Here is a 15564-nt window from a genome sequence, read left to right on the forward strand (position 1 = left end):
CTTTCTGGTTTTTAACCGATCGGAAAGATTCCAAAAATCCTTAATTATAATTAGAATAGGATTCCAACTCAGTCGCGGACATCAGTTGATGTTTGTAAGAATTCACACAAACGATTGATAGATTTGAAATATCATAGATTGGATATTTTTCACGATTTTTCACTAACGGTTTAGCTAATAGAACCATTAGTGAAAAGTTCAAATCCTTTTGTTCTTGTTTGTTTAAACAAAAAACTCATTCCCTTTACCTATTTTAGAGTATAGGTTTACCCCACTTTAGGTTAAGCCTGTTACCCCAAGCCATGTAGGGAATTCTATTCCCTTTACCTCATTCCCTTTCCTAAACATATCCAAACACACAGGAGAATTAATGCTTATTGCTTTCATTTCCTTTAGTTTTCATTTCTTAATTCATTTTCTCTTACCCCTTGTGAACCAAACGCCCCTTTAGTTCTTAAAAGTGTGAAATTGTAGGACCTCAATCTGGAGAAATAAATAAGAAGGGGTTCAATCCTTAAAATAAAAAAAGTTAAGGACTTAGTTATGATTTTAGCCATTATTAATTAAAGATGTCTCAAATTTGAAGACATACAAGTGGAAGCTTGTTGAATCATGGAGGAGGAGGAGGAGAAGAAGAGAATTCAACGGGTATGGCTTTACAAAATTGGAAAATTACAGGCAGAGAAGCGCAATGAATGCCACAAGACGCGCAAAATCGTTCTTCACTTCTCCATTTTCAATTTTATCTCTTATCCTCAATTTTCATTTCAGTTTCCGATACAAAATTTTCATGTTTCCTTTCCAAGTAAAGATCAAGAAGAGAAAGAAACAAGAGAATAATCATGTCCTGGTTCAGGTCGGCGGTGCATAGGGCAGTTGAGGCCGGAGGAAAGAATCCTTTGACGCGCACCGTTCGCAATGTTGCCGATACCGTCGTCAATCAAGCCGGCAGTGCCGTTTCCGAAGGCGCCAAGATTATTCAGCACCGCATTGTAATCTCATCTCTGTACCATCTATATCTGATTTTAATCCACATTTTTTTTTCCATTTCTGTTATTGATAATTCACATAACTAATTAATGCAATGCGGATGCTTGATTGGGGGCAGGGAGCTGGGAATTCCAAGAGCTTTAGGCTTACTGTAAAAAGACTAGAGGAAGTTTCTGTATCATGTAGAGGAATTGAGAGAGTCCAATTGCTTAGAAGGTGGTTGGTTGCACTTAAAGAGATTGAGAGACTATCTGCAGGTTATGATCAGAACTATGACAATCGTTCTGATGAGCAAACTTTATCGGACGAGGCCAAGGATTCTCCTACAAAACCAACTATGGCGAGTTACTGTAACAATAATTTCAATTACATTTCCAATTTTAAAGAACTTGTTGGCAAGTTTGTTACTTTTCATACAAAAATTCTATTTTAGTACTTTGCTACTTCCAAGCTGCCACTTATCTAGACATAGTTTGGGTTATTTATTGTACTTGTTCTAATTTTTCTGAACAGGTATATTATGCTGACCCTGATCTTGGTACAATGAATTTTCACGAAGTCTTTCTTTACAGTCAAGCTCTTGAAGGCATAACATTGTCTATGGTAAGTTATCATGCATAAATGGCTTCTATTAGGCCCTTGTTATTACTCTTTTTTTTTTCTTTTTTAATTATTTCTTTTCGTTTGGTTTCATTTCTTAACGCTATAAGTTTGTTGAGTCTTGTATTATCTAGCCAAGTAGTAACAAATGATTGCCAATTACGTAGAATTGGATGAATAATGGACATGCATTTTGTTTATTGACTGAATGTCTTTCACACAGTCCATTATCATAATCTTATTTCTTGCAATTTTTCATAATTGACTCCAGCTGCTGAGGCAACCACTCCAATTCATATGCAATAAGACTGTTGAATTGTATAGTGTATCTGTTTTATGGAACCTTTTTGAACATGAACTATATCTTGGTCTCTAGTTCATCTAGGAGAGAGATTATTATGGCTGTGACTCTGGAAGCATGCTTCTAATATATTTGTAACTGCAAGTATGAACTATGCACGACGGGTCCAGAATAACATTATAGTTATAGAGCATTGCATATGGAAAGCAACTTAATATACTTGACTAGAAATGATTTTAGGTTTCTGTGAAGTTTCTTATGAAGGTCAACTAGACTTTTTTTTTTTTTTTTTTTTTTGAAATTTTTAATTTTTTGCAATCTGCGAATAAAATGTTAATGGCAGTTGGTAGAAACTGAATTTTCACTATACAAGGAAATGAATGTTTGCTTGTTCAAATTACTTTTCATATGGAAAGGTCGTCTACATTGATATATAGTCCCTTTAATTGGCATACCGTTGATGGCTTGCTAACTTTTGATTTCACTGCCCGTATCATCACATTATCTTCTTTTTTCTACACATTTTCTTCTTCATGATCATTTCCTATTGACATTTTCATTACTTTTTGGTGTTCTCTTATTTAAAAAAAAGATAATGCTTTTTCTTGATCTACTAGATTTAATAAGTTCAGAAAAATTGAACTATCTATGAGGCTTCCTGTCATACGACTATTCGTTAAAAACTTGCATCAAACAAATCACATGTTGTTGATATGAATATGATTAGGTCTACTTATTTACTTCAAATTAGCAATAATTATGAAATGAGGTTGGCAGTCCTATTATGGGAAATTATGAGGTTACCCCAAGTAATCGTTTTTTGCAATAAAAAGCAAAGAAGATGACATTTCTATTTTGTACCTCTTCTTATTTGTTTCATTGTCCATTTAAACATTTAGCAGTACATTTTATTTGCTGATCCATTGAGTTTAACCGCAGGGTATCTCTTTTGTATGACTCAGATTCTTGAAGCACCAACTGACGAAGAAGTTTCATTGCTTATGGAGATATTTGGGTGATTTTTCTCACTACTTTCTTCCTTTTTTCTCTAGATTTTTATTGGATATTACGTCCTATATTAGTGACTACTACAAAATATTTTTTTTTTACTGAACAGAAAAATGAATTACATGCCCAATGTTAATCATACTGGGATTAATGTGTAAATGAGTCGAAAATGATGAAAGGAGAATGAACTTATAAAGATTTTTAAATTTCAGCTTCATATTGTTAGTCTTTGATGTAATCTTCTTTTTGATTTGGTTATATACAGGCTCTGTCTTGCAGGAGGGAAGGAAGTCCACAGAACAGTTATGAGCAGCATACAAGATTTGGCATTGGTATTCTCTACCTACCAGGATGAAATATTGGTAAGTAGCGCATACATGTTTTTCCTATTCTCTTGTTATTGAGAATTGTTTGATTTCATAATATTAATATTAAATATGTACTTGTTGACCTAAAGATTAGATATTGGAATCAACTGGATGTGTGGAGTTCTTATTGTCTAATAATCATGGTCGTTATTGATGTTAGATAGAATTGCAATTCATTGTTATCTATGTTAGGTAGTTTGAACCTTAAACTCCCGATAGTTCCAATGTGAGTCCAAAGAATTTGCTACTTTGTCTTATGGTAATACCTCTTTTGAAAATTCAATAGCGATTAACTCTGAGGTATATTTGGCATGCAAATCCAAAGCATACAGATTTGTCAACTTATAGTGACAAAAATTGGGTTTGCTCAATCATTCTTTCAGGGGATTCTTGAGGCGCTTCTTTATTATTCATGTGGAATAGGGAAATGTTGTCCCCTTCTTTATTCCTTTTATTTTTTCGTCTGCATAAATGATTGTTTTGATGTAAAGGAAGGCATGTGTAGAAGTTGAATTTTGATGCCTTTTGAATAGAGGTATACGTGTGAAGTTTTAAACATAGGCTTAAGCATCAATTGATCAAATTTGATCACTGTAGATTGATTAAATTAACAAGTGCTTCTGTTTCTCTTTATTTCTATTTAGCATTTCTTTTTCTTGGATCTATGTAGCAGCCCTTGTTATTAAAAACTATACTTTCTTGGCTGTAAGATGTGAGCTACAAAAGTCTCATTATCTTTTCAGAAAAAGTGTCCCCCCCACCATTTTTACAAAGAATTATGTTTTCATTTTCACTTCCATAATAAGGAATCATCTTTCTTTTTTTCACTTTTGAAATGTTTTCTTTTGAACTGTTTCTATTAAGTTGTATGTTCAAGTTAAGCATAACACACATACTCAGCGAGTATGTTTAATAAGTTAGAATGTCTTTTGACTAGAAATTTATCTTACAATATAGTTTTCAAACTATTAATTGTGACTGATTTTGCATATTTAATTGAATTCTTGTTAAACTACTAATTGAAGTTTTCTTATATTGGTTTCTTTTATAATTGAAAGCATTACCTGCCAATTCCTATATGCCTTAAACCCTCATTTACTGCCAGGATGTCTATGATCCAGAACCTTCTAACCATGACCTTCACACATTTTAGTTTGAAGTAGAGTGTAATCTTTAATTTTTTTTATCAAGTCTGTAGAAGCTTTAGCTTTCTTTGATTGCACAAAAGATCTTGCTAATTTGAAGGGATCTAAATTCTACATCGAATTCTATAATGTGGGATACATTGAGGTTAAAGCAGAATACTACATTCTGTAAGTTTATTTTTATAATATTGGAGATTACTCTTCAGTGGAATTTAGATGTAGCTGCTCTTTCAGAAATTTGAGTCAATAGCTTTCTTATCTGCATGTGACAGTAGTGTGTGGTCTTGCTTCTTTGATCTATGCCACTGGAATGGAATTTGTAGCCAAATGAAATGACACAAGAAGTTATGAGTTCGTTTATTCTATGTATGGCTCATGTCCTGCTCTTTTCTTTTCTCAGGTAAAGAGAGAAGAATTGCTCCAATATGCTCAAGCCGCAATTGCTGGGCTCAAAATCAATGCTGATATTTCAAGGTGGTTAAGCAATAAATATATATATGTATGTATATATGTTGTGGGTTTAAACGAGTTTGAATCTTTTAGTTCATATATATTCTGTTGCTGAATTGTAAATATGTTCCAAATTTACCCATTCTATCTCATATATTTAGCACCAAGTAGTTACGGGTCAATTCTTGCTTTATCATCCTTAATCAATCATCATTGATTTTTTTTTTTTTTTTTTTTTTTTTTTTTGCTTAATGATGACATAAACATTTTCAGTTCTCCTTTTATGTTTTGTTCTCTGCCCTCAGAATAGATGCTGAAGCCTGCAGTCTAATGGAAAAACTTGATACCATGAAGACATCCAATACATCAGTAGATGAAACTAGGGAACAATCGTCCAAAGAAACAACTGGTACAACAAAGGTAAGAGGCCCACTTGCACATTGATACCTTGTGGGAAATTCTTTGAGTATTGATGGTAGTGGACTTGAATTTTTCGTGTAGGTAGTGAAAAGAAAGACTTTAATGGCTTCTGTACTTTTTGGTTTCTTGACTTTGGCTTATCTGAAATACCATCTCTTATAATAATGAAGTAGATTTGACTTGTGTAAGCTGGTCAGGAAACTGGTGAACGTGTCTAGTTCACATGGTTCAGCCTTTCAGATGGTTTTCTGAGGATGATGTGGTGTGTTTATAAGCCATTGCATATTGGAAAAGAATTGAGGGTTCACTAGACCTGGGTTTTGAAAAAGTCTTATAAAGATAGAAATTGAACTTCATTATCAATGCAGCAAATGGATTTTGCATGCTTTGTTTTTTCGAAATGTAATTTTGCTTGGTTTTTTCATAATTTTTTTTCGTGACGTACCAGATTATGATTATGAAAATTTATTGCTTGCTCCGGCTGTTGGAAGTCATTGGTCACTATTTATTGAAAAACAGTTATAGTAACTTCGGAGCTAGAGTTGTGGTGAGATTATAAAATAACTAGTAACTAATAATAACATTTACATTTTGATTGTGGCAACAAATCTTTTGGTATCAGGATTTGTTTTATGCTCTTACGAATGCGCATAACATCATACAAAAAAGTTAATGGAATACAAACATTGATATGTTTTTTTTTCTGTCAACAAATAATCAATTGCAAGTTCATGGAAATCAAGTTATATATTAAAATATATTAATCTTGGTTTTTTCTACAAGTTAATATATTTTTATAGACCATATATTCAGATCTCACTAAGTTTTGTACCTATATTATGTTTTCACTCTACTCTTAACTATCAGATCAAATTATTTCATTTCAATTATTGAATGGTGATTTCACACAGAGTAATCATAGGTAGTTATTTCTTTGTGTAAATGATGGGATTTAAGGAACGAAAAACATAATAAAGCTAGTAGTTAATCCCGGAAAATTTGGTTTCTACAAGATTGAAGTTCTTGTAGAGTTTCTATCGTTGAAAATAATTAAAGACCAACAAATCTAGGCTGGTAACTACTCTTAATTTTGTTTCACTTTCAACAGATCCCTAGCCCAATCCCAAAATGTAAACCACAGCAGTTGCATCAGGAAATTCTTAACTCAGTTACTACAATATCTGTGAGAGATTCAATGGAGTTGATTGCTTTAGTTTTCATGCAGGCTCTTGTAGAGACTCTTGGACAAATTGAAATATGTTCCTCATTGGAGGCACTTTTACTAAAGAAGAAATCTTTGACCAATGAGAATTCTCAAGAGTTGCATGCTGAAAAGGTATAACATAATCTTTTTATGAGGCCGATATTATCAATTAGTGCATGAAGTTCATTTCTAGAAGTTATTTCTTTTTTGTTATATATTGTCAGAAGTTATTCGTTCTCTGCAACATAACAAACAATGGTTAAATAATTGATAGTTTCATATTTGGTTTAAGGTAGTAGGGAATGAAGTGTTTATCATATAGTTCTGACATAATCTTTGGTATGCCCAAAACGGAGGACCAACTTAGTACTTTGATGGTGGAAATCCCCATAATTAAATCTGATAACTTCTATTATTTCCATCATGATCTTCAGTTTCTTTCTTTGATCAACTGTTGTGCATTTGTGTTTGTGAATTAAGACATACACGACCATGCATTGGATGAGTTTAGGCATGTGTCAGAAACACTCTTTTGGGGGGATAAGGTATCATTTGCATGATAATTACTTTGAGAATCTGTCAGATTAGTTCCTCTTTAAGGAGCATTTATAAAAAATAAGCAAGATTTTACAACTTATTTTCTCCTGTCCTTTATGCCTTGTTGAGATGCACGTGGTTATAAATCAAGGGCTAGTGATATGTTTAGAGGTAGCAAGACTGAGCAGTTTGACAGCAATTGGATTTGATCGGCCAGATTTGACATACATTTTGAGTTCAAGTTAATTTAAGAGCTGCTTTCTCATGGCGAGTTCAAGTGACTGAGGTTTTGTAGGGTTTGAATTATTGAATTGGCAAGCTTCAGGGAATTCATTTTATACATTTAGTTTTGTGGGTTGGTCTGTGTAACTATAGTGGGTTCTGAGTAAAGTTTAACGCTTCTTTTTGTAATTCATATATTGGAATATATTTCTGAAACTAAATTATATCATGTAACTTGCATTCAACCATAAAATTTCTGGGCGTGGCAAGGGTTAGGGTGACTATAGCTTAACCCCTCTTCCCAGCATAATTCTTTCTGGTTTGAGCGTTGCAACTGAAATTGCCTTATACTATATTCTTCTTCTTTTGCACAATCTTCATTGAGGCAGGTTTGTTATGATTATTTACCAGTGGAAAAACATTTGTGGTTAAGCTTAATATGACTATCAATGTTTATTAAAATTGTCAAGATTTAAGAATTCAAGTTAAAAACACTAAAATTGTTTAATATTGAAAGAATAGAATGTATATCTTACCAAAAAAAAAAAAAAAAGAAAGAATAGAATGTATCATTGTGAAATTGTTTTTAATGTCATATTTCAAAGTCCATTTGTTTACTAATTGGTGAGGTAGGTATTGCAACTTGTTTTGTTTTACGTGGATTCTATTTTTGCAAATGTATTAGGCCTACAAATTTTACTACTACATAATTAATTTTCTACGCTACATTTATTGGTGCAGGTTGATAAATTAAAGGTTTTATCAGAATCTCTTCTCAACTCCATGTCAAGGGCTGAGAAACGTATTTTAGACAACAGGTGCAATTCGCAGACACACACACACACACTCTCTCTCTCTCTGTGCTGGATAATTATCTCATATTTAAGAAACATATGTACTTCCCAGCAAGGATGAATTGGAGATTATGGAAAATGACTTTCATTTTTCACTTTTGAGTTGGTGCCTTGACTCATACTTAGATTATATTGGAAGTCATTTTCATTTTGAATAATTGTGTTTAAACAGATCCCAGAAAGAACAAGCACTCGATTTCCGTGTTACTAAATCTGGTGAAGTTACCACGCTTGAGAAGGTATAATTCAACAAATTGGTGCTTCTTTTTGATTTTATGTGAATTAAAGAGTTAACAGAATGTTCACCTTAAGATGTTTTCTTTGATGCATCACAAGTCACAAGGGAAAGATTCTAAGTATTAGTCAACTGTTGACACTTTTGAGACTTTCATGATAATGATGTTGAGACTGATTTGAAAGTGATTAATGTGTTTAAAGGAAATAGGAGATTTTAGAGTTCCATTTCCACCATGGAAGTAAAAAATTTAAGATTTGCACGAGTAGATATTCTTTCAATTTGATTGAAATCTTGCTTGTTTTGCATGTTGGATAAAATGATTTGCATGCAGAAGATCCCCCATACACATTCTGCATTTTTTTTAACATTGTTTATTATTTGTGAAAGAGGGGAAACAAGGTTGGGTCTATGGGATGGCGTTTGTTTGATCCTAAATTCCAATCTTCAACGATCATAGTATTTGATGCATAATTGCGAATTGTATAATCATCACTTGAATCAAGATGAGATATCGGAACATGGAACAAGGAAATATTTTTATAGATAGATCAAATTCATTAGAAGTCTGAAATGTTTTTGTCAACGTGAATATATTGAAAAAAAAGGAAGGCTCAGTTAAGAGAACAAAACAAAAGATCCTATTTTTGAGTTAAACTCAATTCTTTAAAAAGGGTAAGATAATTGTATATAATTTAATATTGTGAAAATGAAGGATTTTTTCCTTCATGGCTATCCTATACTTGAGAAAATATAATGTAGTGTCTGATGAAGTAATATCAAATATGTGCGCACTGCGAAGGAAGTTGGACAGGATCTAATAATATTATTATATGGCTTTGACCATTGTTCCTGGTTTTGCCTAGGAATTAGCAAGTCAGATTGGAGAACTTGAGAGGCAAAAAGAGGATCTCGAAGAAGCATTAAAGAAGGTAATTTTTTCCTCAATGTTTTTGTGGCTTATTATTGAAGATCAAATAAATATTTCCAGGTGTGCTCAAATTTAACCTTCAGTTTTACACATTGTTGGTGTTTTACCACTCATGCACGTTCAAAAATACAGCTATAGCACTGGATTTCAGCCATTTAAAAATGCCATTAATTTGTTATACATAGTTTATGGGGCTAATGTCATTTTCTGGGCCTATATTTGTGTCTACACCTTGACATAGGTCAACAGTTCATTGACTAGTACTCGAGCACGGCTTCGCAATGCTAGGGAAGAACGAGATCAATTTGATGATGCAAGCAATGAGCTTTTGTTGCATTTGAAAGCCAAGGTTTTTGTTATTTTTATTCTTTCTAGGCAACACTGAAATGTTATTCTTCAATTCATGCCACACTGGAAAATTTTCGAGCACACCACATAAATTATTTTATCTACAAATTTTCTTCTTAAAATATACTTGTTTGCAGGAGGATGACCTCTCAAAATCAGTATCTTCGTACAGAGTAGAAGCAGATGTTGTTAGCACTTGGATTAGTTTTCTACAAGAAACCAGGGTGATATGCAGCACATCCGCCAAAGACAAGGAAAAGCAGGTCAAGTATGTCCATATAACTCTTTTTATTGGTCACTAATTAAGAGGGATTTATTTTCAGTTTTCTGGTTTTAATGTCCATTTAATGTTGTTCTTGTAATAATTGTACATTTACATGTATCACTTGCTTCATTGTATTCAATAACATATATGTAATATATATTCTGTGCCTGCATGTTCAAGGGCTGAGTTGGAGAGATATGGAGGTCATTTTGTGAATTTGGTAACTCACCTTCTTACATCTTACAAGGTATTGAGATATTCATCCTTACTAATTATTTCTTTTGCTTAACAAATTACAATATGTGATTGCTGTGCAACTTATTTGTGTATTTTGTGATTGGCATGGATATTATGCATTCTAATTAGGAAGAGCTGGAGCCCATTGTCATTCGTATTAGACGAATTGTGGACGACTTGAAATCGCTTCTAGGGTATGGTATTGTGTTTCTTTGCAATGTTTGACTCCCAGTTATGTCAGACCTCATACAGTTGTTTTACAACAGCGCTGATGTATCAACAACTACTATAAAGGTTGCCGATTTAAGAACAAGAAATCAAAGAGAATATCTTCAGAAGGAATACTGGGATTTGGAAATCAAGGTTTGAATGTGTTCCCTAATTGCTCTGATAATTAGAACATACTTTTGTTGGGTTCCAATTTGAAAAATGCTCTGTTTTCAAACATGTTGACACTTTCCCCCACAATTGATGTCATTCAGAATCCCGGACTAATAACGGTCTGCTTGTCACAAAGTTTGCAATAGTATCAATGTGCATTAGCCGATATATTTTTGCATATTTGCAGATAATTCCTTTAGCAGTCACATGCTTTTAAAAGACACATGGTCAAAAAAATGTCCTCCAATTGTGTAACAGTGCATGCCAAAATCAATGTAAAAGGGCCAAATGATAAGTGAATGGCTTAAATGTGCTAAAATTGAAGTACACGAGTCATAATTGAAGTAACGTTGCATGTTTCTATTTTCTGCCAGTTTTTAGCTGCCGTAAGTATCGTGGAAGGGGTGAAAAAGCAATATAACAGTGGAAATGAAAGCATTTATAGGTAATTATGTTGTTGGCAATGGCATTTTAGTCGACGATATTTTGAATTATTGTTAATATAGCCCTGCCGAAATGGACATATAATTCAGGAAAGGAGATGAAAGAGTAAAAGAGCTATTTAATGCAATTGACAAAATGAAGGAGGAATTTCTGTCCATTGAGAGACCAGTTATGAAGTCTGCATCTCCAACACAAACATCCCATTCAAGATCCAATTCCTATGAAAGTCAATCCTCTACGACGGTGAAGGCACCAGACTCGCCAGATAACAAACACGAAATAAAAACCGAATTATTTTTAATTAACGGAGAAGTTGCACCAGCAATTGTGCAACTAGAGCCAATGGAGTCTAAAGTTGTGAGTTCCACAGGCTACTCATCGGATGAGATCGGGGAATGGGAGTTTGATGAACTCCGAAAGGAACATAAAGCAACCCGTTGATGGACTTGACATGAAATTGAGCATGTGTTTATTATTATTATATATATGTATGTATGTATATTTCTGAATATCTGAATGTTGTAAAAAGGCAGGGAGGCAGGCAGGCATATTCCTATGACATTACTAGAAAATAGGATGCAAGTTTTGTATTATTACTAGCTGAATATTTAAATTGCTCCCAAGATAATTGGGGAGCTCATATCTGGAAGATTTGTAGATCCTATCTTGTGTAAATTTCTCATTCGGCAATGTAATATACAAAAGTAAATATGAGAAATTTTACACTTGAATCAGGATTACCATACTTTATAAATTAGGGTATAAAATTATATTTTATTTATGATATATAGAAAATAATCACGTATTGAGAATTAAGTTTTGTAATATGATTTAATTATAATTTTATAATCAACCTTAAATTTTCTCAGATATCGAACAAATGGGTATTTTTAGGGAGGACTACTCCCAAAGGTCGTAGCTAGGACCGTTTCTTTAATTTTTTTTTTATTACAAAAAAAATGTAGGTAAGAGTTATCCATGGGAATGATAATGAATTTTCTTCTCTTGCTCGGGTAAAAAGTTGTATGTTTGACCTTTTGCAACAGGGGTTTTCACGACGGTCATATACATTTAGGCGATTTAATATAGTTATTATGAACGTTTATATATTTTACCAAAAAAGTCACAAGTGCCACACTTATTAATTGACTGTCTTAATTAGGTACACCGAGGTTAAATAAAGCTTGGGAGGTGAAAGAACATTGGTGCTAAACAGTATTTTTTTCGTTTCTTTTATATAAGTCATTCTCAAGCGTATCTAATAAATTTTTAGTTCATTCTTTAAAAATAATATAAATAATTGACTTTTAGTAATTTAAGAGTGACTAAGGCCTTGTTTGATAACTCACTTAATTACTTAAATTAAAATGTTAAATACTTATTTAATTTAAGTGCGTTTGATAATGGTTGTTCCTTTACCACTTAAATTAGTTAATTAAGTAAAAAATCACTTATTTTGATAAGTTAAAATATTTAACTTAACATTTTAAGTTAAACATTATCAACTAATATTTTTATAAAAGCTACATCATTCAATACGTTCAACACTTATAATATTCAACACGTAATTTTCAGTTTTATCAAACAGCACCTAATATATATCATCTTCAACAATATTTTTATATTCACTTCTTATTTATTATTTTATCATTAAAATTATTAATTATTGTTCTATCTACCAATAGTGAAACAAGAGAGAATCGTCAATAGTAATTATTAGGAGACACTAAGATGTGAAGAGAGGATGAAGAGTCTCTTAGTGATTTGAGGAGCCGCTAAGATACTGTTGGAGCTTATTCTTAACCTTCCATCCGCAAATTTTAACTTAAGAGCCAAATTAAGAGGCTGTTGGAGATGCTCTTAGCAAATTTGTTTTTTTCTCCAAATATAAATCATTCTAGTTTTTCAAGAATTTTCAGTTTAGTTTTTCGGTCCAATTATTATTATTTTTTCATCTTGTTCCATGTGTTTTTGAATATTTCAAGACTTATTCAACAACCAAAATATGAGAGAATTTTGTTTAGTTAACCAATGTAAATTCATTAATTTGACTCTACATGGTTGTCAAAACAGGACTGGTCAAAGAACCAGAAAAGACAAAGGGTCAAAGATTAGAGGTTTAATCTGGGTTCAAGCGGTGTTCAAAAATCATGTGAAAATTATGGGTTCGTTTGTTTTACCTATTGTTTGTTATGACAGTTTGCTGTTGGAAAAAGCTGCCTTTCCAAAAAGCAAAGATTCCTGTTTTTTTTGTAAAAGGCTATTTTTCAGGTGTAAAATGTAAACATGAGGTCAGTAATCAAACACTTAAAAAACTCATCATTTTGAAGGGAAAAGGAAAACAGGAGCATGAAAATGAGCAACCAAACACCTCCTATATTTCTATTCACATTTGAAAACAAAGTAAATATTGGGGGAGATATATTATCTCGATATATCAAATGATGAAGATTACACGCGTATTTATACAAGAGAGGTTCAACTAACCCTAGCCGACTCCTACGTGGGATATGATTAAGACTCCCCATACAGGTTTAAGACTCTTTATACAAGTCTAAGTCTTAACAGTTTACTATCTATACAATTATATTCTATTACCCTCTCAAGCTATATATGTCGAGCAAGAACTGTAAGCTTGTCTTTAAGAAACTGAAACGCCCACTCGCATGGACTGAATGGTGTAATAAATAAATAAATATATATATATATTTAATATATGTAGTTAATTTAAAATTATTTTTATAAATTATATATACCCAAAACAAATTATAAATAAATTTTGATTTGTTTTTTTTTTGTCAACTTAAGGTTTAAATATATAATGAATAAATGAAGTTTAGAATAACTTGAAATACATCAACGTATTCTATGCCATGAGATTCTTTGAATGATATATTATAAACTCAAAACGGAAAATGATGAATAAAAAATTGATACTCAAAGTGAACCATTTGAAATAGTTTTGCAGGGGATAAAAGGAAATTAAACTTCCCAATTAAAGAAACAAAACTGTTCACTAGTGTATAATTAAAGAACATTTACAAACTTTTGACCAATTATTAGGGGAAAATTCTCTCATGTACGAGGAGCGCAATTGAAACACCACAAGGTTAGGAACGCACCTACGTAATATGGACGACATGAATGCCGCAAGGAACTAGTGTAGCTCCAACACACCTACATAATATGGACGACATGAATGCCGCAAGGAACTAGTGTAGCTCCAACCGAGATGCTCCAAACTTTTATTTTTGGAAACATAATAGTTTCAAGTTCACAACTATTATTTTTCAATGTATTTTTCTATGTTTTTAAATTATTATATTTGTTGGGCTTGACCCAATTATAATTTATGAAATAAGCCCATGTGTCTTTAAGTTTTTCAAGTGAAAAGTATCCCAAGTATCCCATATTGCTTTCAAAGCACTTGGTGGAGATATTTATAAAGGAGGTCCTCACATACTTGGGGTGTGCCCCAAGGGGTACCCACTTTTGTAAAAGGGTGAGGACCTACCTCTTGGTTGACCACCACGCGCGCGCGCAGCCGCCGACCGACCAGGCCGGGTGTGGTGTGGATAATATAATTTTTATTGAAAAATTAATAATAATTTTTTATTATTATTTTATTAAATTCGTTTTTTATTTTTACAATTAATAAAGAAACGATTTTGTACGGTACAATACAAAATCGTATTTACAGAGGGCTGTTTTATCCTGGAGGCGACCGGAGTTCATAATGTTTGTAATTTTCCGACAGTTCCGCGAACGTCTTAAAGAAAGCGACATTGTCCGCGACTCTGCCCATTTATTTTTGTTCGGTCTGTTCCTGTTTTTCGAGTTCCAGTTACAACAATTTTAAGACGATCGATTACTGCTGATGGCTACCGAACAATCAAATGGGATTGCTGAAATCAACAAACCATTCCGGTTTGAAGGAGCTCACTTCCGAAGATGGAGACAGAAGATGTTGTTCTACCTCACAACAAAGAAGGTAGCTTCTGTTCTGACTTCTGAAAAGCCAATTGTTCCTGAAGATGGTGATGAGGCAAATGTTCGTGCTGGTGTTCGTGCTGATGAAAGATGGACAGAAAATGATATTCTGTACAAAAACTATATTCTCAATGGGTTGACAGATGACCTATATGATTATTACACTGCTGAAGAAAAAACTGCCAAAGAAATTTGGGAAGCTCTGTAGAGGAAGTATGACACTGAGGAGGCTGGATCGAAAAAATATGCTGTCAGCCGCTACCTCAAATTTCAAATGACGGATGACAAATCAGTGGAGATTCAATCTCATGAATTGCAAAAGATAGCACATGAAATCATTTCAGAAGGTATGCCTCTAAATGATCAATTCCAAGTTGCTGTCATTATTGACAAATTGCCTCCTTCGTGGAAAGATTTTAAAAATGTTTTGAGGCGCAAAACAAAAGAATTTTCGATGGAAAGTCTGATTACACGCCTCCGAATTGAGGAGGAAGCTCAAAAACAAGATTTAAAAGAAGAAGTGCTTATTGTTTCTAATAACACTAAAAGGTCCACTGCGGTTCTGAAACCCACTCAAAAGAATTTTAAGAATCAGAACCGCAAACCAATCCAAAATCGCAACACCCGAGTTAAT

General features: G+C 33.0%; 1 protein-coding gene across 1 annotated transcript; it reads left to right on the plus strand.

The window, feature by feature from the left end:
* Nucleotides 1-605: 605 nt before the first annotated feature.
* LOC136205339 (uncharacterized) lies at nucleotides 606-11692 on the plus strand. The gene is made up of 18 exons (XM_065995884.1): nucleotides 606-992; nucleotides 1109-1330; nucleotides 1504-1593; nucleotides 2854-2906; nucleotides 3165-3261; nucleotides 4813-4886; nucleotides 5168-5282; nucleotides 6508-6618; nucleotides 7987-8063; nucleotides 8272-8338; nucleotides 9201-9266; nucleotides 9507-9614; nucleotides 9751-9881; nucleotides 10059-10125; nucleotides 10245-10309; nucleotides 10382-10478; nucleotides 10871-10941; nucleotides 11030-11692. Exons 1-18 carry the CDS (start codon nucleotides 843-845, stop codon nucleotides 11379-11381), a joined length of 2013 nt encoding a protein of 670 aa, XP_065851956.1. The 5' UTR covers nucleotides 606-842; the 3' UTR covers nucleotides 11382-11692.
* The last annotated feature ends 3872 nt before the right edge of the window (nucleotides 11693-15564 follow it).

Source organism: Euphorbia lathyris, chromosome 9 (genome assembly GCF_963576675.1).
Source record: "Euphorbia lathyris chromosome 9, ddEupLath1.1, whole genome shotgun sequence".
Lineage (NCBI taxonomy): Eukaryota > Viridiplantae > Streptophyta > Magnoliopsida > Malpighiales > Euphorbiaceae > Euphorbia > Euphorbia lathyris.